At 40.2% G+C, this 23,548-nt stretch overlaps 1 protein-coding gene across 2 annotated transcripts in view; it reads right to left on the reverse strand.

The window, feature by feature from the left end:
• LOC126161605 (protein tramtrack, beta isoform-like) overlaps positions 1 to 23,548 on the reverse strand; it is a 202,726-nt gene that overhangs the window by 171,649 nt on the left and 7,529 nt on the right. For both annotated transcript variants that reach the window (XM_049917556.1, XM_049917555.1), the window contains exon 3: positions 11,501 to 11,689. In XM_049917556.1, the coding sequence (XP_049773513.1) occupies positions 11,501 to 11,689 (189 nt within the window). The remainder of the gene's footprint in view (positions 1 to 11,500; positions 11,690 to 23,548) is intronic.

Here is a 23,548-nt window from a genome sequence, read left to right on the forward strand (position 1 = left end):
TGCTGAATGGCAGGCACTGGTGTCAGTATAACCTGAAGGGGGTATTCACTACAAGGATATGTTTGGAATCATCATCCAAAAGCAGTTGTAAGTAGACTTTAGATAAGTCTATTTTGGAGAAATATTGGCCCCCAGAAAGCTGAGCAAAGAGTTCTTCCTGCTGGGGTACGAAATAGGTGTCAATAATAGACCGTGAATTCATAGATTTCTAAAAATTGCCACAGAACTGAAGGTTGTCGTTACATTTTGTGAGAATTACTAATGGATTCGACCACTAACTACAGGAGACAGGCGTGACAATACTGAAGGCTGTAACTAGAGCGAGTTCTGCTTCGACTTTCTCTCATAAAGCAAAGAGGATGTGGCAGGCATGAAAAAAGAAATGGGGACTTGCTGTCAGGTTCATTGTGATGTGTGCCTTAAAATTGGTAGCACATCCTACACTGTCTGAAAACAGTGAGGGAAATTCCAAGCACACAGCATCCAGTTGTTGGTATGGAACTTTTGTCCAATACCAGATGTACTTCGTCAGAATCAGAGAATATTAAAACTTTGAGGTGTCTAAGCCAAACAAGTTTTCAGTGTTGGCATCATCTACCGCTAGAAAGGTCAAAGGCCAAACAACTACTTCATACACTACAGCAGTGGAAAACTGTCCCAATATGGATATTTGTTGTTTGTTGCAACTTACCAACCAACGAGACAGGGGACAATGTCAGCAATCCGAGATCCATATAAGTTTGAGAATTTCACAAAGTCACTGCCGCACCTGTGTCCATTCGCATTTGCAACATCTTGTCCATAACACGTGTGTCAATATAAAGTTTGTCTGGGGGTACCATCACTTGAGAAACACTCTTCATATCTGTGTTAACATCTGATGCATGAGATGAGAGTTGCACACGGGCACAATAGGCCATTTTCTTCTGCAATTGTCTGCATGTCGTCCAATGCTTTGGGCATGTGGCCCATTCTTGTTTGATGGTAAGGCCATTTGGGGGGATTCCATGAGCCAAGCAACAACTCAGGAACAGTAGGTGGGACTGGCTTCTGGCTAAGGATAAGGAAACTTTTCTGTATTGATGCAGAGGAAAGGAGCAAGGATCCATTGTGGTGGAAAAATGCGAAAAATAATGTAAACAGAATTATGTCCAAAAAATTTCACAAAAATACATGCAAATAGATTTGAAAAATCCTGAGAAGGATGAAACGGATGCAAAAGTGAGAAAGAAGATAAATCTGACTGAGTCGACGATGCGAAAGGCGAAAACTCACTAAAATTGGCATGAAATCACAATGAGATCAAGGAAAAGGTGTGTGTGTGTGTGTGTGTGTGTGTGTGTGTGTGTGTGTGTGTGTGTGTGTGTGTGTGTGTGTGTATTTTACTGGGGGTTGCAAGTCTGAGGGTGGACAAGTATGAAGAAGGAGGGCAGATGTGACTGGATGAGGTGGAATTAGTCGGTGCGAACTGGGATGGAACGGAGAAATAGAGGGTGGGGGGGGGGGGGGGGGGGGGGAGGAGTTCGTTCATAGGATAAGATACAAGGCAGATCCACTGAGAGAATCTCTGCTCTCATAGTCCAACATCTTCAACCTATTACCTGGAATCTACCCTCCCACATAAAAGATACCAACCATTTCCTCCACCGACTCTCCACAGTACCTGTCCCTCTACCAAATGGTGCCCTGCTCGCCACTGTTGATGCCACCTCCCTTTATACTAACATCCCTAGTGCCCATGGCCTTACTGCTATTGAACCTACAGAATATACTCGTCCATCCCTGCACAACCCCTACTCCCAACCTGTTTCCTTACGGCTCGTACGCCTGTAATAGACTGTGATGCAAGACGTGTCCCATACCTCCTCCCACCACCACCTACTCCAGTCCGGTCACAAATGTCACCTATCCCATAAAAGACAGGGCTACCCATGAAACCAGTCATGTGTTCTACAAGCAAAGCTGCAACCATTGTGCTGCATTCTATGTGGGCATGAAAAGAAACAAACTGACTGTCCACATGAATGGCCACTGACAAACTCTGGCCAAAAAACAAGTGGACCACCCTGTTGCCGAGCATGCTGCCAAGCATGACAGCCTTCATTTCATTTCAATGACTGCTTCACAGCCTGTGCCATATGGATCCTTCCCACCAACACCAGCTTTTCTGAATTGCGCAGGTGGGAACTTTCCCTGCAATATACCCCACGTTCCCATAACTCTCCTGGCCTCAACCTTCATTAGTCATTGTCCTCTCCCATCCAGCCCCTTCCCTGTTCCCATTCCAGCATTATGCAGTACTCATTCTGCCATCGCACCCAGTCTTTTTACTTTTATCCTTTTCCACCTCCCGCCCCCCTCCCCACCTCTCCCCTGCCCTCCATCTAATCTCCTGACTGCACACAGCTGCCCTACCCTCTCTCCACCTCGTCCCTCGGACTCCACAGCAGCAGGCCTTTGTCCGCCACCCCTATCCTATCATCCCGCCCCGTTCCTACCCCAGCCTCCTCCTTAAAGTCGCCACTCTCATCATGCACAGTTGCTGCTTTAGTTGCCTGAGATTGCAGTTGCATGCACGTGTGTGTGTGTGTGTGTGTGTGTGTGTGTGTGTGTGTGTGTGTGTGTGCGTGCGCGCATGCGCTATTTTTGATGAAGGCCTTACTGGCCAATGGCTTTATTTGTGACAGTCTTTTTGTTGTGCCTATCTGCGACTCAGCATCTCTGCTATATGGTGAGTGGCAACTTCCCTTTTCATAATACTGTTGCAGTCCATCCTGGATTTTTCACCGTTTAATTTTTGCCTTGAACAACTAGTTAGACAACACACACGCAACGGAAATATTTTAGATTTTGTAGCTACAAAGAAGCCTGACTTTATCAACACAGTCAGTATAGAACAGGGATTAGGAATCATAATGTCATTATAACAATGATGGTTACCAAAGTTAATAAGCCCATCAAGACGTCTATGAAGTATTTTTGCTGAAAAAAGTTGATAAGCAGTTGTTAGCAACCCACTTATGGCAATGAACTGACATTATTGAGTCCCAAAACAACAGACATAGATGAATTATGGGCAAAGTTTAAATTCATTGTAAATCCTGCTCTGGAGACTAATGTGCCAAATAATTGGAATAAGAATGGGGACGACCCACTGTTGTTTAGCAATCAAATTCAGAAAATGCTGAGGAATCATGGATTCTTGCTCTACTGGTTCAAAAAAGAATGCAGAAATGTCGACAGACAAAAGTTAGTGGGAATTCGCAAATGATCTGAGACCGGAAAAAAAACACTGGTCATATGCAAAATCATTAAACGGGTCGAAGGCTTCAATCCAGTCACTCGTGGACCTGTTTGGGGTGGCAATATGAGACAGCAAAAGCATTGCTGCAGTTTTAAATTTTGTGTTTAACAAATCATTCCTGTAGGAGGCTCCTATAAACTTACTGTCATTTGACTCTCGCACAGACTTCTGCATAGAGAAGCAACTGACAGAGTAGAAAACAAATAAGACACCAGGTGAAGATGGAATTTCAAAACGGTTTTAGAAATAGTACTCTGCGGCAATGGCTTAGCTTGCATTTATCATGAATCTCTCACCCAACACAAAGTCCCAAGCGACTGGAAAAAGTGCACTTGACTCAGGTATATAAAAAAGATAAAGGAATGGACCCAAATAATTACAAAGAGATATCCTTAAAACTGATTTTCCACACAATTCTTGAATGCAGTCTGTGTTTGAGTGTAATAAATTTTCCTGGGGCAGAAAAGCCGCCATCAACAAATCACCACAGATTCAGAAAGCATTGTTTCTGCTAAACTTAGCTTGCCCTTTTCTCATATGATGACCTGCAAACCACTGATGAAGGGCAAAAAGCAGATTCCATATTCCTATATTTCTGGGAATCATTTGACACAGTGACCCACTGCAGACAGCTGACAAAGGTCTGAGCACACAGATTAGGATCCCAGATAAACTATGTGATCAAAAGTATCGGACACCTGGCTGAAAACGACTTACAAGTTCGTGGCGCCCTCCATCGGTAATGCTGGAATTCAATATGGTGATGGCCCACCTTTAGCCTTGATGATGGCTTCTACTGTCGCAGATATACGTTCAATCAGGTGCTGGAAGGTTTCTTGGGGAATGGCAGCCCATTCTTCACAAAGTGCTGCACTGAGGAGAGGTATCGATATCGATCGTTGTGGCCTGGCATGAAGTCAGTGTTCCAAAATATCCCAAATGTGATCTATAGGATTCAGGTCACGACTGTGTGCAGGCCAGTCCGTTACAGAGATGTTATTGTCATGTAACAACTATGCCACAGCCATGCATTATGAACAGGTGCTTGCTCGTGTCGAAAGATGTAATCGCCATCCCCGTATTGCTCTTCACCAGTGGGAAACAAGAATGTTCTTAAAACATCAACGTATGCCTGTGTTGTGGTAGTGCCATGCAAAACAACAAGGGGTGCAAGCCTCCACGAAAAACACGGCCACACCGTAACACTATTGCCTCCGAATTTTACTGTTGGCACTGCACACACTGTCAGATGAAATTCACCGGGCATTCGCCATACCCACACCCCGCCATCGGATCGCCACACAGTGTACCGTGACTCATCACTCCACACGTTTTTCCACTGTTCAATCATCCAATGTTTATGCTCCTTACAACAACTGAGGCATCATTTGGCATTTACCGGCGTGATGTGTGGCTTATGAGCAGCCGCTCGACTATGAAATCCAAGTTTTCTCACCTCTGGCCTAACTGACACAGTACTTGCAGTGGATCCTGATGTAGTCTGGAATTCCTGTGTGATGGTCTGGATAGATGTCTGCCTCCTACTACACTACAACCATCTTCAACTGTCGGCAGTCTCTGTCAGTCAACAAACGAGGTGGGCCCATACGCTTTTGTGCTGTACGTGTCCCTTCACATTTCCACTCCACTATCAGATTGTTAACAGTGAACCTAGAGATGTTTAGGAGTGTGGAAATCTCGTGTACAGATGTATGACACCCAATTACCTGACCAGGATAAGAGTCTGTGAGTTCCGTGGAGCACCCCATTCTGCTCTCTCGTGATATCTAATAACTACTGAGATCGCTAATATGAAGTACCTGGCAGTATGTGGCAGCAAAATGCACTTAATATGAACAATGTATGTCTTTGGGGGTGTCTGGATACTTTTGATCACATAGTGTATGTGAGCAGCTCGAGTACTACTTACATAACAGAACTGTCACTGACAGTGTGTCTTCATCTGAATGAGTAGTATCATCACAAGAGCTCCAGGGGAATGTGATAGGATGGCTCTTATCCTCAATCTACATAAATGATCTGACAGTGTGAGCAGCGATTTATGATTCTTTGTTGATAACATTGTGGTGTATGGGAAGGTGTCATTGTTGATTGACTGTAGGAGGATACAAGATTACTTAGAATTTCTAGTTGTTGTGATGAATGGTAGTTTGCTCTAAAAGTAGAAAAATGTAAGTTAAGGCAGATTAGTAGGACAACAATCCTGTGACATTCCAATACAGCCGGACAGAGTCACATTGATTAAATAGTTAGGTGTAATGTTGCAAGCAATATGAAATGGAATGAGCATTTACGGTTGGTACCAGGCAAAGGCCAATGGTTGACATTGTTTTATTGGGAAAATTTTGGGAATGTGTAGTTCATCGATATAGGAGATGGAGTACAGAACAAATGTGACTCATTCTTGAGTACTGCTCAAGTGGTTGGGGTCCCCACCACATTGGATTAAAGGGAGACATAAAGCAGTTCAGAGGGATGCTGTTGGATTTGTTACTGGAAGGTTTGATCAGAACACAGATATTATGGACATGCTTTGTGAACCCAAATGGGAATCTCTCGTGGGAAACGACACTCTTTTCACAAGGCGTTATTGAGGAAATTTAGAGAACTGGCACTTGAGGCTATTTGCAGAATGATTCTATCGTTTCTGATAAGTGAAATATGGGCTCATACAGAGGGTTATAGACAGTCATTTTCCCGCACTCTACTTACAACTGTAACAGGAAAGTAAATGACTAGTAGCGGTACATGATGTCCTCTGCCATGCACTCTATGGTGGCTTGCAGAGTATGTATGAGGGCTGATCAACAAAGACTGAGGTTGACTTTTTCCTGTAGCTTCTGTGATAGTTTCCTTTCTGTACCATGAATATTTGAACAGAGTGGGTTTTGTGTGTAATGTCTACAGGTGGCAGCATTCTCACTTTGGTAGGTTTGTAGTAATACTTTATTTTTGTAGATGTTCTTTGGGTTTTGCATATCAAACAATCTAGGTGACGTGAGACGAGCAGTATGGTGTAATAAAATTCTGTGTTCATTTAAACCACACAGCCACCGAACTTACAAAAAGCTGCAGCAAGTGTATGTCACGAAATGATTTACCAGCATGCAGCACTGCCTGGCACTACTATTACAACAGCATACTGCACTTCAGTACTGGCTGAGCCGAGGAAGCACCTTGCAAGGAAACAAGCAGAACTTTCTCAGACCAGGTGGTGGCTGCATTACAACAAAGCATGGCCTAACATCACAAATCAAGTAATGCAGTTTCTGGCTAATTCAACATTACCTGTGTACTACATCTGCTTTACAGTCCCAACCTTGCAACCTGTGATCTTTTTAACTCCCATCACTAAAGGCAAAGCTTCAGGGCATTAAATTTGAAAACTCTGAAGCATTGCTCATGGAAAGTGAGGAAATGCTCAAGGACCTGACACAGAATGGTTGCAACCTGTGTTTCAGGACTGGCAGAGAAATTATAAAAATTGCATACAAGTAGGAGGGAAGTACTTTAAAAAATATCATGTAAACATTAAAGTGTAATAATAAATGCCTATGACAAAATCAGTCTCAGTCTTTGTTGATCAGCCATTGTATGTAGTGTACATGTAGATGTACAGCTTTTACAGAAACCAAACTGCAGTTATGAGTCAAAGGACACGGAAGGGAAACAGTAGTTGAGAAAGAAGACAGTCTTTTCCTAGTGTTATCCAATCGGTACACTGAGCACGCAGTAAATGAAATCAACAAGAAATGTTGAAAAGAAATTAAAGTTCACAGACAAGAAATAAAAACTTTAAAGTTCACTGATGATACTAAAATCCTGTCAGAAACAACAAGGGACTTGGAAGAACAGATGAATGGAAAGGGTATGTCTTGAAAAGAAGTTATAAGATACACACTAACAAAAGTAAAACAAGTGGAATGGAATGTCATCAAATTAAATCAAGTGATGCTGTGGGGGTTACATTATGAAATGAGAGACTGATATAGACGAGTTTTGCTATTTGGACAGCAAACAAACTGATGGTGGCCGAAGTAGTGAGGATACAAAATGCAATCTGGCTACAGCAAGGAAAGCATTTCTGAAAAATATGAATTTGTTAATATTTAATATAACGTTTAGTTTTGGGAGTCTTCTCAGAAGGTGTTTATCCGGAGTGTAGCCTTGTATGGAAGCAAACCATGGATGATAAGCATTTCAGATAAGAATAGACGCTTTAGAAATGTGATGCTAGTGAAGAATGCTGTAGATTAGATAGGTACATCATGTAATTAATGAAATGATACTGAATCAAATTGGAGAGATGGCACAATATAACTAAAAGAAGGGATTGGATGATAGGCCACATCCTGAGGCATCAAGGAATTTCCAGTATGGTTTTGGGGCATGTGTGTGTGTGTGTGTGTGTGTGTGTGTGTGAGAGAGAGAGAGAGAGAGAGAGAGAGAGAGAGAGAGAGACATGGGAGCAAGAGAATACAATCAGCAGGTTCAAACAGATGTAAGATGCAGTAATTATTCAGAGATGAAGAGGCTCAAACAGGATAGATTTGTGTGAAGAGCTGCACCAAACCAGTCTTTGGACTAAAGACCACAAAAATCTTTGAGAATTAACTACGAACATAAACTGGAATCATTATACAAGTATTTGCTTATAAGCCCATCCATTCCATTGAATACTGTAAAAACGCATAATTTTTTAATGCATGTGAGTGGGTGAATTTGAATGTAGTTAAGCTCAAATCAATGTGCATAAAACACAGGTAGTAAAAATTAATGCAAAATGTTAATGGTCTGTATGTTGTCAGACTTTCCACTGATAAAGGGAATTATGAGTTAAACTAGTTTGTGCCATCTCACAGTGAGAGGCCACATTTATGATCCACGGAGCAAACTAACAACTAATCATCTTCTTCAAATAACTTGAGGGAATACTGCCTGGTAAGTCTGCCGAAAACCAACAATATTTCTGACAGGTAATGGGTGCAGTCCTAAAGCACTGACTGCACACCAACCAGTGCAATGCTGTGAAACGGTAGCAAGAAAGCGCTGACATGTGCATCAATGGAAAGATCGGGCTGTGCCACACCTCCATCAATAGTAATAGGTAGACAATATTTAGACTGCATTCTGCGAGTAGGAATAGTGCGTAACAGTACTTGCATGTAGAAGGCACAGGAAAAAAAGTTGTTATGTTTCTTTTATTTTTAGAAATAAAGAGTCCTATTAATCCAGAAGTGTCATTTACAGGTCATTTTGCATTCCTGCCACCGGCCATTGCAGCTTCTCTCCTTCCTTGTTTGTGTCAGTGCTGATTCCCACAGTAGCCGACACAACATAACCCAAATTATCATTTTAAGGCATCTTACAACTCATGCCTTGAAAATGACGAGGACTACCCGTCAGAGTATCAGAGTTCTGGATGGACTTTCTGGCTGCATTCTCATGAGTTATCAAAGCATAGCACACACTGGGAAAAGTGTAGCACGAGCCCCCCTCCCCGAGGTGCAAAATAGTGGGTCACTTATACGGTTGTGTGTGCAGGGACACTGTCGCAAAGAATGAACCAGTCATCTGATCGCCACAGTTCCGGGTGTTTCCTCTCCACACCCTCTCGTAGACAATTAGAACGTCCAAATAAAATTACTGGTTAATACTCTGGCCAGGAGGCACAAATTTCCGGTGCATGGTTCTACGGACATAAAAAAAGACAATGTCTTCTCATTCAACCTCACTTGCCTTGCTGTTTTCGGTCTGGGAGAGTTGGGAATCCTCCACTGGCTTCACGGTCACTTCGCTTCTGAATTATACATGTAAGGCCAACTCTTATCATCTGCAATGAATTTGTTCAAAAAGTTTGGTTGACTTTCAATCTGTTTTCAAGCCCTGCCACAAATTCATGCACAAGGTTTTCTGCTCCTGTTTGAGAAGATGCGGAACAAACTCAGTGGAAACATCTCTGATGTGCAAACCCTCATTAAAAATCCACTGGCATGAGCATCAACTCACACCCGTCTCTGTTGAAATTTGATTAATCATGAAACGATGATCCTCGTTGATTTTTTTCAATGTTTTCCTCATTTAATGATGTCACAGGGCATCCAGACTGAGGTTGGTCTTCAACACACATCTCACCATGTTGAAAGCATCCAAACCAGTCAAAAACTAGTGTGCAACGTATATCATCTTCCTGGATAGCCTCTTGAAGCATTTGGCAAGTCTCTGCTGCCGATTTTTTAGGCGGGAAACAAGATTTCACACACTCCCTTTGTTTTTTTAAAGCTGCCATAACAACTCCTTAAGCAGAACATGCCAACTGTCAGAGACACCCGTTCACCTACACACTGACACCACCTGCACAGTTCTTTCGTGAAGATATCCACTTACCCATCTAGCGGGAGAACTCTGTACCTCATCTACAAATGGCAGCGCCTTCTCAGTCCAGTCCCCCCTCCCCCCCAACCTCATATTTAGAAATTACACTACACAGTTTACACAGATACATTCACAGCTACACTTCTGCGACAAAATATTATTGACAGCTGAATGAATAATTTAGAAGCTCTGTGATGAAATTATATAGTCATGAAAATTGGCAATAGGCCAGCCTGCAGAAGAGAGACTTTCTCCATCTAGCTGTAACGTGCAGCTAAATGCTTGGAAACAAAACTGTTGCAGCATCAGATTTAGGCAAGGCAAGGGGTACACGCCACGCGACAAAGTAATTTTGCAGTTGGGCACTGCAACAGTGCTATGCAGCACCCTGCAACATGCCGTTCTACCATTAGTGGTGGACTAGAATGCTACATGCTGTCACACAATGTAGCTTTTCTACAGCTGGCTATATGATGAGAGCCTGCTTCCTGTCATAATACACCTGACCAGAGCAAGTATATATGCTCCCAGTTCAGGCAGTAGTTGCATTCCTGCTGCACAACACATTCGACTGGCACAGTCTCCACATCAGTTACTAGTCAATTGTGCAGTTAAGCTACAACGGCTTCATCACACAGTGTCACTAGCTAGGCAAACCCACTGATCTATAACTATCAGCCAACCCTGGTGGCTCTGGGCTTCAAACAGAATCTGCCGAATCAGTCCAGCCAATGGACGTCATTGTCTGACACTCCAGCCAGTCTCCACTGGTCCTTCGTTCAACTCAAGATGCCTGAAGGTTCTTGTTAGTTGCCTTGGGCAGTGTGCAGTGCACACTAGCCCAACTACAAAGCCTTGCTGAGGTGCAGAGCTGACAAATGGCCTGTGTCAGCAAGGACGCCATTGACAGTAGCCACTGTTACGCTGTGTACGTCACTCACTGCCCACCAGCTACTGTCAGCACCTGTGTCACAATCGTTGACCTGTATAAGAAACATTAAATAACAAAGAATGTTTTCATTTAGGTACGCATTCTTGACTCCACACTTGCCACAGCACCAGAGATTCCGTCCTACAACTCCTTGCATGCGCCACTTTGTAACCAGAAGTGGCCATCCTGTAACTCTGCTGCTCTGTACAGCTGTAACAGAATCTTACTGGCTGCCAGCAGTTAATGGATGAGGATGTGCACAACTGCTGAAAACAGGGCCTCTGTCTTCTTATGCGACATGGGCTATGCTACAATGCTACTGCATGCAATATTGTTTAATCACTAAGGTAGGCAGCAAGGGGACAGAAATGAGCTGTTACTTTAACCTATGTTAAGCAATATAGTCAGTCCTGATAAAAAAGCCAATATCCAATTTCTACATTAAACAGCTATCAATTGTCACTGACACCTTCAGATTTATGTTTTTTTTTTTTTTTTTTTTCTCTTTTTTCCATCCAGGAACAGGGAAAATGCTGATTCCTGTGACATACTATTAAAGACTGCTGATTTTCCATTATCTCACTACAGATCACAGTTTTTGCATTATTTTGTTAAAAACCTTTTAGTTTCGCACTGTTCGTTACATAATCACTTAAATTAAATTTTCCTCTCATTAGTAATTGCTAATGTGGTGTTTCCAAATTAGTTCATGCATCCCAGTGACAAGAGAGAAAAACAGAGATAACAGCTGCTCAGACATCAGAAAAAATTGTAAAACTATGTAATACAGCTTTAAGTTAGACGTAACAGTCACAGGGTGAAGTGCAACGAAACTGACAAACACGAAAACATTCTACTGCTTTTTTTACCTTTTCCTTCACTTGTTCAGAAGCTCCAGATAGGCCACGGATTTGAAGAGTTTCTGCAGCTCTAAGCAAAGCTGGCAAATTTTCTTGTTCTATGTTGACCTCGCCTTTATACATGAAAGACAGGAGTGATTCCAACTCAGAAAAATGAACATCTTGTAAAATAACTACAGGATGCTGGCACGGATTAGTCTGTAATGTAATGAAGAAATATGAGTGTCTTGCTAGAAATGCTAAACTACTTTTATTTCATCAATATTAAGTTAAAGCTTACAGGCAACATTAAATAAAATCAACAAACAGTGTAGCAAAAAATTCAACAAATCAACATATACATGGAAAGATTTACTTGCTGTCAAGTGGTGCTACAATATTAACAATTTCTTTGAAAGTTATTACAAATATCTTAATTATTAATACCCTTAACACACAGTTGTTCCAACACCAAAAGGAAATGAAATTGCAAAGCTATGTAATACAGCTTTAAGCTCGACATAACAGTCACACGATGAAGTTCTAAGACGCTAATTATTTTCCAACACTTACCACAATCCACATTTCACCTCATGATTTACACAACACTAGTTACAGTAGCCTACCAATGAAGTAAAATCTTGTAATAAACTGGTCAAAAAAGTTATTCAGGAGTGGGCAAGGAATGACTGAATGTGCCTTATGGGGCCTTAGGAGAGTGCAGATTTACTTTTACCGCCAATACATGCCAATTTCCTGTGGTCTAATGGATATAGGGAAAGAGTTTCTGATAAAGGAAAATAACTGTCTATGCAAGTTATGAAAGTGGTGCTAAACTTTTTTAGCTGTTTTTATGCAGTACACACCCTAGTGCCATAAGGTCTAAGCTACTTTTGAGGCAAAGCCTAAAGAAGAAAAAGAAGATGATGATGAAGAAGAAATGGCTTAAGCAGCAAGAAACTGCAGAAACAATACAGTAACACAGAAACCAATAACTTAGGTGTACTATTCTTCAAGTAGCTCGAGTGAGTAGCAAACAGTGAGAGAAATAACAGTGATTAGCTTGAACATTTTTGCATCTAATGTAACTGCATAAAAAACTGAGGGGGAGGCGGATGTATTAATTCACTATAACTCATTCATGTTCTTACTATTTGCAGATGCAATCATGGCAAAAGTACTTCTTGCATCACAAGGAGTGTATACTGTAACCTCCTCTGCCACACACATGCCTCGATAATAACTCTTTCCACTCTCCACCATTTTTCCCGCGAATAAGAAAATTGAGTGCAGGAGAGGGGAGGAGGAGAAAAGCTGTAGGGGATAGAGAGATGTTCAGTGAATAGTAAAAGCAGCTGTTGTATGGCTATTGCACAGAAAACTATGCCACCCTTGTCCACTAGAGTTTGATGAGCATTCCTGTGATGCACTTGTGATTGCTAAATGGATTCATGACGAAATGCACCTTCTTCTTTGAACTTTCTCTATCTCCTCTATTTATCTGAACTACTAACGGGCCCACTCTAATCAGGAATAATAGAGAATCAGTGAAATGAAGGTTTTCTTATGCCATCTTTTTTGTACATGAATAAAATTTCTTTATGATCCACTCAATGAATTTCAGCCTGCAATACACTTTTCTTACAACTATTTCGATAACTCTGGATTTTAATTTGTTACTCTTTGACCCAATAGCACAAACAATAGATACTTGAATCTATTTTGCACATGTTACATTTATGGAAGCGTGCAAAAATTTCTACATCTTTACTCTTCATATCTACATATTTTTCTCAATGTAGTCACTTTGGTGATGAACACATTTCTTCAAATGAGAGTCCAGTTTCTTAATGCTGTCATTGTAGACTGTTTGACTGTGTTGACAGAGCCACAACCTTACCTCTGCTTGCATTACTTCACCACTATCAAACTGAAGTCCTCACAGGTGTTCTTTAAGTTCTGGGAACATGAAAATTGGGTGGGGCCAAGTTGGAACTGTATGGAGGATGACCAATAACAGTGAATCCAAAAGTTGGATTCTGCAGACATTGCAATGCTTGTGTGTGGTCTGACAGTGTCATGCTGAAGGGGAGAGTTCTCCATGTGTGGGCAAACACCGAATTCGAAACTCGATTACAACACACTGATTCTTACGCATCAACGTAGCTATGTTGCACACTGCCATGTTACATGCTATAATTCGAAAACCCCTAATGGTACAGGGCTGCAAATATGTAGACATGAAGAACAAAGATGTAGAATGTTACTAACATTTATTTAATTTAAAATTCCTTGAGTGTTTTCACATTAAAAATTTGGAAGCCATACTTTTCCGCATGCATATTTACGTTGACGATCCATTTCCAATCCCTTCACTAAGTTTGCAGGTCTTCTTGCATTTCACTACATTTTTAAAGCATTGAAACCATCTAATAACCAAAAGCATTATCTGAGAACAGTCGCTGATGTTATCCATCAGAAAGTCTACCCTATAACATTTCCTTACAATACTGTTTTTCATCGTATGACTTACTAATAAAACTGTGAAGTTCTGTCTACCAGAAGTTTTGAATCAAGTCACAAAACTGGTCCAATATTCTGTAAGCTCAAATTTTGTTCACTAGGCAAAAATACAAAATTGCATCAAATGCCTTCAAATACTTACAAAACTTAGCATCAGCTTGGGTGGTCTTATCTATTGCTCTCTGGACTTCAGGGGAGAACAGAGCTAGCCAAAATTGCTGCTTGAAGAATCCATGTTGATTCGTTTATAGGAGATTTTCATTATCCAAAAAGATCAAAATAGGTGAATATAAAACTTATTTATTAATTGTGAAACAGACTGATGCCTGTAATATGGATCTACACCCACAGACCAGAGTGTGAGAGGTTTCTGATAATAGTAACGTGAGCATCTTAGTAACCTTGTTCGTGACAGAACATGTAGTTACCTTCTACTGCACCTGCACTGTTACAACAATTGCTTGTAGACGGTTGATAGTGAGACTTGAGGAGTGACAAGCATCCTCAACAATAACAGCTAACTCTGGTTTTGCCTTCCCCCTTTAAGCTCATTCTGTCTATAAAAGATACAACTCATAGGCACAGGTATGTGCATTTAGAGGTACCTTGGATGCATTTAACTTCCACTGTAAAATGAGTCATTTTACTGGTAGTATTTTATTCTGCTTTTTTACCTTTTTATAGAGGTGGAGTGATTGAAGGCACAGGAGAAGATGGGGGTAGGAGGTGGTTGGTGAAGAGATGGAGTGACTTTCTTGTTCTACTGAGAAGACTAATAGCATCTTTGGTTGAATCACCTGCTGATTCACTGTGTAGGACAAGTTCAGTGTGGTCTAAAGGCTTTGAGCCCTTTCTTGAGTATTTATGCTTTTTATTGCCTGTTTTTCCTCAAATGGAGACTATGATTACTTCATACTGGGAACACACTGTTTGTATGTTCTTTCATCTTCTTCAATGGATTAACTTGTGACCTTTGTGGCAATGTATAAGAGACAATTTATTTAGCAATAAGTTCCTCAATGCATGTGCACTGGCAGATACCAATATTTGTGCTGACTTCAGCTGCTGAAGTTTTATTTACTTCGGTGTACAATATTTGCTTGTAACATCGATCTGTTGCATTTTCTATTCCTCTATAAATGTTGTGCAGTCTCAAGTCTATATGGTACAATTTCCAAAGCAGTTCACATAGAATAATGACACACTACACATTTTTCTCTTCATGAACTAAATGAGCCATTTTTTTCATATGTTGAGAACTATACAGGTTTGTCCACAGTGCTGATACTTAAAACAGGATCTACAACCTCAATGAATATGAGTGACCATGCCATTACAGATCTGAACTATGACAGAAAACTGAAGGCCAATATGAAAGTGTCGGTATTCTCAATCTCACGATTAATAGCTTTATGAAACTTTTAAATCAATTCAATACTCAGTACAACCAAACATCCTTCCATGATTTAAGGGTGCTGTGCAGTACTGCATTGAATACATGTGATGAAATCATGCGTGTAACATTTGTCCCACATCACTTGCATTTAATTCAGCTGGCAGTTCCCTCACTTGCTATCGCAGGGGAGCAGTCATCAAGTGAGATCTCACAGGCACAGGGCCCTGCAATGTGGCTAAGCAAACATGGCAGCTATGTACATGGCAACACAGCATGTGGTGTAGTGGCGAGTGAAGAGAGTGCATCCGCAGTGTTTCAATATGAGCCAAGCACACATCTGTGTCATTAAGAGAGGTAGTATTGGTCATCTTCAGCCACTTCCACCAAGCTGTGCGGAATTTTCTTGATCACTGCCTTGCACTCTGCAGCTAAGTGAAGTTGACACAGATCGACAACATGCCTGCCTCTATTGTACAATTTTTTTTAATTATGTGGTAGTTTCTAAGCAGAGTAACATGCAGATCTGCTTGGCTTGGCAGAAAGAAGACACTGCCACCAAAAACATCCAATTTTTTAAATGTTTGCCTGATTTTTAGTGCTCCAGCAATACAATGTGGCCTTTATTTAGAACAGTGACAATATGAATAAAATCCTTTCGGGTTTAATCACTCTGAAGATAGCCACCACAAAGATGGTTGAAACATTGGTTTTATAGTTATTTTGGTGTTTGATAATGATATGGTCTAACACCAAAAATATTTTATTCACACTGAAATTGGCTGTACAAGTTTACGTTCTTAAAACAGCGACAACTTCTCAAATGATACCTCCTCATTTCTGACAGAAACAGTCCTTGCTTAAAAAGCCACCCATTAGAAAAACAATGGGAATCGTAAGAATATAACAAACCTTTCCATATTCCAAAAACACACCGGAGTATGCCTCTATAAGATCTTAGCAAAACCTGTGCTGTGCTATGGCAGTGAACCCTGGACAATAAAGGCAAATTATGCGAAAAGACTAACATCCTGTGAAATCAAATTTTAGAGATGAACAGTTGGTTATAAACGAATAAAGATGTGTTGAAGGAACTTAAAATGGAACCTACCATACATTATATTCGAAACTACCAAAACAACTGCAGAAAACATCTACCATGAAAAATCTCAAGAAGGATCCCAAAATTCATTCTATATTACCACCCCAATGGTGTAAGATTGGTAGATTGATCAGTGTAAAGATGGCATGATAACTTCTCGATGAAAGTGTAACTGGTCAAGAGGCCCAATACTTAGAAGAAGAAGAAGAAGAACAAGAAGAAGAAGAAGATAGACTGAGGTTTTCTTTGCTGACATTTTAACAACATGCAGCAGACCATTGCGACATCAGATAGACAGCTGATTCCCTTGATGAGCTGTCAACAGGGTTCATACAGCGGCCACCAGGAGTTTCTCCTTGTCACAGTGTGAAGTTCTGTGACTATTCATTTCTATGTATTAATTCTCACTTGGTTACTGAACAAAACTTGATGGTACTCACTTTATTTTAATTAGTTACAGAACTTCTCTAAGAACTGAGTTAAATGATCTACACATGAAGTGTGTGATTGTTCCAAATAAGTCTCAAGGTACTGAATTACATTTCGTATTTGTTTTCACTGTATTAGAACTCTATTTAGCATGTGTATTAAGTTTGTAAGTTCGGCAACAGACTGCGACAAGGTTTTTACCTGCCTCCCAATAAGTACAGTTAACCTACGACATTCAATGTTCCACCATCATGGCACATGGTGGTCCCTGGAGAAAGTTCTGAGATAACGTTTATAGACGATTGTTAGCACTGCCCAGCCCATGTCTCAGGAAACTTTAAGTTCATCAGACCAAAACTGACCTAGTTTGCTGAATACTTTTAGTGTTATTAATGACACTGTAATCATTGTTATCATATAGCCATGAATTTAAAATTCAGCTTCGGTCTTCTTAAGTTTATTTACAAATGTTTCTTGTCTAGAAACTTAGCTGACTGCATCTAAGAATGCTCAAAATGATTCATCAGTCACAGCTGCTGCTGGAGATGACACTACTTCATTGCATTTATTGCTACATGATGGTGCTGATTTTTAAGCAGACAATTCTGATAACTTATCATAAGTTGATGGAAGCAAGGATTGGATATAATCACAGGAATCGACATCAAATTTCTGCTGGTGACAGACAGGCAATTTTTAACACTTTCTGGGAAACGGTGTCATGGGATCAAAGGAAGATTTACATAATTAGTCTTGTGAACATAATTCCAACCAAACATCCAGGGAAGATCACTGGTGAATTATCTGAGAAAACATCAACTATGCCAAACAATATTTCTCAATACTCTTGGCATTAAAGAACAGACAGTGTGATACTGACTGGAGCCTAGGACGAGCCCTGATTTAGAATCGTCACGTTCCTGAATAAAACAAACAAAGAATAAAGATGAGAAAAGTTTTGTAAAAGAATTCCTCGACTGCCTTCCAAAACTGCCAACACATTACTGGAGGAAGCTCTCCTCCAAGCTGTATCTTGAGCCTATTCTACAAAGTAAACAACAGCTGTATGGATTCTACACCAAAAAATGTAGTAAGTAACGGGTTTCACCAATAAATCTTGCCACTTTAACTTGACTTTCAAAAAGGGTAACCTTAGCTTATTTTCTCCCAAAAAAGACTAGTGTGTCTTATGTTGTTATTGCAGTTACAGTCTCAGAAACTCAAGTTAAGACATGTGGAAGCCACACATACAACAGAAAGCGCATTCAAGGTTGCAGAAAGGCATCCAGCATATGCTCTGAACAGTCTACACCATGAATGCAGTTTATTATAAAACAAAATTGGCTGTCCATAACTTTACAATGTATAATTTAGAAAGTCATTGTGCAGTGTGTTACTGGTTTGATGGAAAGCAAGGTGAATTGGTTGCTTTGTGTATCACAGACAACTGTCCAAAATGATTAAGGAAAATCCTGTCCCAGTCATTTTGCATTCTGATGGCTGCCTGTATCGGAGTAGAAAATGATACTATCAAACGGTCTTTTAAGATTAGCAATTGAATTGATTCAGGAGCATTTATTATGTAATAGTTTTCGGAGAAAAGTCGTACTCAGATGGAAAGTGAATCACTTTGCAGTTCCATCGAGTACAAGCTCAAAGGAAGTGAAGTTACAGTTCCTAGTCAATATGCCTCAATATCTAAAGAAGTGAGAAGAAAGCCACAACCTTACAAAATTGATTAGCTAGATAATTTCTTTTTCTCTAACTGCGCAGAGAAAAGTTTGTGGCTGCACAACTCAATCAGGCCTGGTACAGCTACAAAGAATGAGACAACAGTTACGGACCTGAGGGCGATGCGTACCATTCAAACTGTATTTTTTACTACAAGTGTACTTTCAATGAAATGTGGCAAGAAATACTAAGACGTCCGAGAAAAATTCTGGAAAACTTTGCTTCCTGAAACTATACAAAGAAAGCCTGAAAATCAAGAAAGCCAAATGGAATCATTTATGACAACTTAAAGCTGTTGTTCCTAAGGATTGTTATTATGACAACATTATTTATGAATGATGATCATCTTGGACATTACTGTTTCAGGAGTGACAGTGACGTGTAGTTCTTTGTTCGGCCATTTTATCTTGAATAAGTCTACAGACATTATCAGATCTATGTGAACTATGTGCATATTTGAGGTTGTTTCTGTGAAAAGTCTTTCTAAAATGATGCTGTTACTGATTTTTCAGCACCAAAAACAACGTAAAAGCGGTAAGTCTTACAAGAGACTGATAAACAAATACTGTGTAAATAACATTCCTCTTCCACAAAAATCTACACAATTCTGTGTATCCGCCAGAATTAAGCTTTCTAAAGAGTACTATCTTTGTTTCACTTTTTGTTACAATCTAGAAAATCACTGTAGTGCAGCAACGCAAATTTTGTGTCCTTTTGAAACGTATCAGAGTTTTTTGTGTCTCCTGTGAAATTTGTGTTTTTGCTACTTATGTACAGGGCTATTACAAATGATTGAAGCGATTTCATAAATTCACCGTAGCTCCATTCATTGACATATGGTCACGGCACACTACAGATACGTAGAAAAACTCATAAAGTTTTGTTTGGCTGAAGCCGCACTTCAGGTTTCTGCCGTCAGAGCGCTCGAGAGCGCAGTGAGACAAAATGGCAACAGGAGCCGAGAAAGCGTATGTCGTGCTTGAAATGCACTCACATCAGTCAGTCATAACAGTGCAACGACACTTCAGGACAAAGTTCAACAAAGATCCACCAACTGCTAACTCCATTCGGCGATGGTATGTGCAGTTTAAAGCTTCTGGATGCCTCTGTAAGGGGAAATCAACGGGTCGGCCTGCAGTGAGCGAAGAAACGGTTGAACGTATGCGGGCAAGTTTCACGCGTAGCCCGCGGAAAATTGGCTCATGCCAGAACTGGAGACCGACAGCACCGACTTCATCTTTCAACAGGATGGTGCTCCACCGCACTTCCATCATGATGTTCGGCATTTCTTAAACAGGAGATTAGAAAACCGATGAATCAGCAATTCATGTCATGGCCTCCACGCTCTCCCGACTTAACCCCATACGATTTCTTTCTGTGGGGTTATGTGAATGATTCAGTGTTTAAACCTCCTCTACCAAGAACCGTGCCAGAATTGCGAGCTCGCATCAACGATGCTTTCGAACTCATTGATGGTGACATGCTGCGCCGAGTGTGGGAGGAACTTGATTATCGGCTTGATGTCTGCCGAATCACTAAAGGGGCACATATCGAACATTTGTGAATGCCTAAAAAAACTTTGAGTTTTTGTATGTGTGTGCAAAGCATTGTGAAAATATCTCAAATAATAAAGTTATTGTAGAGCTGTGAAATCGCTTCTATCATTTGTAATAACCCTGTAGTTTTGTTCCTTCACCAACGATAAGTCAAGCAGTGTCTTTTTAGGGTTTTGTTTCTCAAATGGTAAAAACAGGCCATTTACAGGATCAATTTGTTGTTCGTCTGTCTCCCAACAGTTAATATCTGTTTTCCTCATGAACAGGTAAAGGTACCAAATTGAAATTTATGTCAGACTCTAAGGTCTCTGGTCCCTTGGCAATGTAAAAAATTTAAGCTCTTAAGTTAAATGCAATCAAAAGGTGCAGCCAATTATGTCACATATTTTGATACAAACTGGCTCTTCAAAGCCTATTGGGTACTTCCTGGTTGATCTAGAATAATGAAATTTGGCAAAAAGCAGGATTTCGTAGTAACAGTAAGGCTGGCTGGCTCTTTTTCTCAAGGGTTGTTAATAGAAAACTTTGTGGAAACAGTCACCAGCCTTTCAAAATCTATGAATTTCAGCATGAGTATCCACTGAAACTTGTCCAAGGGGAAGGGATAGCAAATTCTAAACTTTATAATTTTTTATTTTATTTTTTTATTCATTTTGTAATACTGATTCCATGTGACTGAATACATGTCATGACCCAAGAACTAGATTTTGCAGCATATTCACTGAGCTATTATATAAAGCTAGAAATTATTCACAGAAGTTTATTCATTTACCATTAATGATAAGTTTGCTGATCCTATTGGGCATGTACGAAAACAACTACAAAAAATGCACTAATTAATACACCTGAAAGAGTACTTGTAAAAAAAACACCACCACGCTTTTCTGTCCTTAGCCACTTGGTTTACAAAGCCCCACATTTGATTAGGTTATTAAATTTATTGGATTATTCTTATGGCTTCTGTTTTTTAATGTCAACTGGCATGAGCAAATTTTCACCAAATGTGTTTTGGGCACAATATTTTTTGGATTGTTCACGAAAAGTGCATTCAAAACCCAACATCCAACTTTACAAATGTGGTGAACTTCCACAAATCATCCTCAAACGGTATGTATAACTTCCTCTTCACAGCCCAGGAATAAATCAAGACCGTCTTCATCTTCTCAGTCTGAAAACATTATGCAACCATGCCAACTGGCTTACAGAATTCTTAACTAACGATCGTTCTGCTATACTGCTTCCGACATAGTTTGAGAAGGTGTCAACCTCTGAAGAGGATAATTTTTTGACCTTGGTATTTCACACTTTTTTGCTTTTTTAGCCCTGAAAAGGCATTATTCTGATTTTGACACTTGGATTTGTGTTCAAAAATGGAGCATAAATGAGAACACCTAGGGTATCAGATGGCCACTTCCTTCAGGGTCAGCTGGCATCATTTTGCCATGTAAAACTAGACGCAGAGTCAGCAATCCATCACTGGTTTTGTTCAGCCATGTCAAAACGTGATCTATGTGATTAAGTTGTGCTTGTAAGAAATCAGGGATGGCTGGATGTCAGGCAGGTATAATACAACAATCACATTTACAAACTGCTTCTGAGAGAGGAGAGGTTGTAGTGGTAATTGGTGTTGGACTCTGCATTGGGTGTCTAATGCCAACTCAGTAAGTTCTGTAGAGCAAGTGACAAAACGAAGTTCGAGTATCTACTTTGAATGTCTCCTGTAAAAGTCTGCACTGAACTGTACACAAAAAGCTAAGTATCTGCACTGAAACGTAGGACAGCACACAAAAAGCTGCCACTCTAAGGAAACAGCATTAAATTTCTTGTGAACAGCACTATAAGCATCCAAACCAAAATTATGTAGCATTTCCAAAGTTGCAATATTTCTTGTTACATGCAGTTTTGGTAAATCTGTAGTTTTGTAGAATCTCAATCAGTCCTAAAAATGCACCAGAATTTAAAATTTAATAAAAAGTGGAAACCCTAGCAGATCCCAGGAAGGGACCCCACCCCCAAATCGGCACTTTCTGATTTTCAGATAAAGCAATAATTCATACTCACCACTCCATTCTACAATTAGCAATGTGGGTTGCAAGTTGATAATTGTTCTATATCCACTTCTACAGTGGGTTTACTCATTTTTTTTTTTTGTTTTTCCCCTACTTGCAGTATGAATTTAAGTGAAAAATTTTTATGCCACAGAGAGAGACCAATGGGCCTAAATTTCTTTTGCCTCCTTTCTCACGCAGGAGAATACTGTAATTATTATTGCAGTCTGGGGAAATGTCTTTCTCCACAGACATTCTGCAAATAGTTTTGCCAATATTTTTGTATTACTTTGCTTCCACTTTTAACTGTTCCTACCAAGAGACTATCACTTCCAGATGCTTTTCTTTTTTCATACCTTGAACTGCTTTGTATTGACTGTCTGCCAGCACTTCCAAAACATTGTTTCATTCAGTATTAACTGTTCAGATTCTGATACATCATTTGAAACACACAAACATTTAAAGAAATCTTGAAAGAGTTGTATATTCTCTCTCTCTCATCAATTACTGTGCCATCTGCCATAACGAAATGTGATGTCTTCCCGACATCAGTTTCTAGTCTCCTCCCCTCCACAATGTTCTTTACTGTTATCAATTCTTGTTCTTGAGTAATTTTGACTGTCCCTTTTTACATTGTCTCAAAGAAATTTCTAAATAGTTTTGTTTCATTCTACATATTCTATCACATTCCTATTAGTGCCTGCTTGAAACTCTCACCTTCGTTTTCCATCTCCCTCCTTCATACTAAAAGCATTGTTTGTTGTTGGCCTTTAGGTCTAAACCTATGGGGATTAAGTTCTCCCACATCCTCTTCTTTTTAGTTTTTCCTCCTCTTCTCATTTCATCTCAGCTCCTGATTGTACTATCCCATGCAATTCCCATTTTTCTTCCTCTCGATTTGTCTTTCTTTCTGAATATGTTCTATCATATCCAGGGAGAGCTTTTCACCTACGTACTGTCTTTTGCCTCCTACACACACTGATTTCTGCTGACAGATGAACCTCATAGTGGCACAGCAATCCCATAAAGTGCCATTTCACTGGCTGCTGATTCAGATTCAGCTCATGGAACTGAACCCAGATATCATTAGTATTGATAGCTCTGTTCAGCATATTTTTCCACAACTCTTTGTGTTATGCGAAGTTTACTAATAGATTCCATACTTTTGCAGCTCTAGTAATACATATGGTACCATTCTGCAGCAATTTTGTGCAGATCTCAAAAGTTCACATGCAATTTTTGGGATGGTTGGCAACTGTTCCATCTGTTTGGGCCTGTAACTAGATCTTGACCACT

Source organism: Schistocerca cancellata, chromosome 2 (genome assembly GCF_023864275.1).
Source record: "Schistocerca cancellata isolate TAMUIC-IGC-003103 chromosome 2, iqSchCanc2.1, whole genome shotgun sequence".
Classification (NCBI taxonomy): Eukaryota; Metazoa; Arthropoda; class Insecta; order Orthoptera; family Acrididae; genus Schistocerca; species Schistocerca cancellata.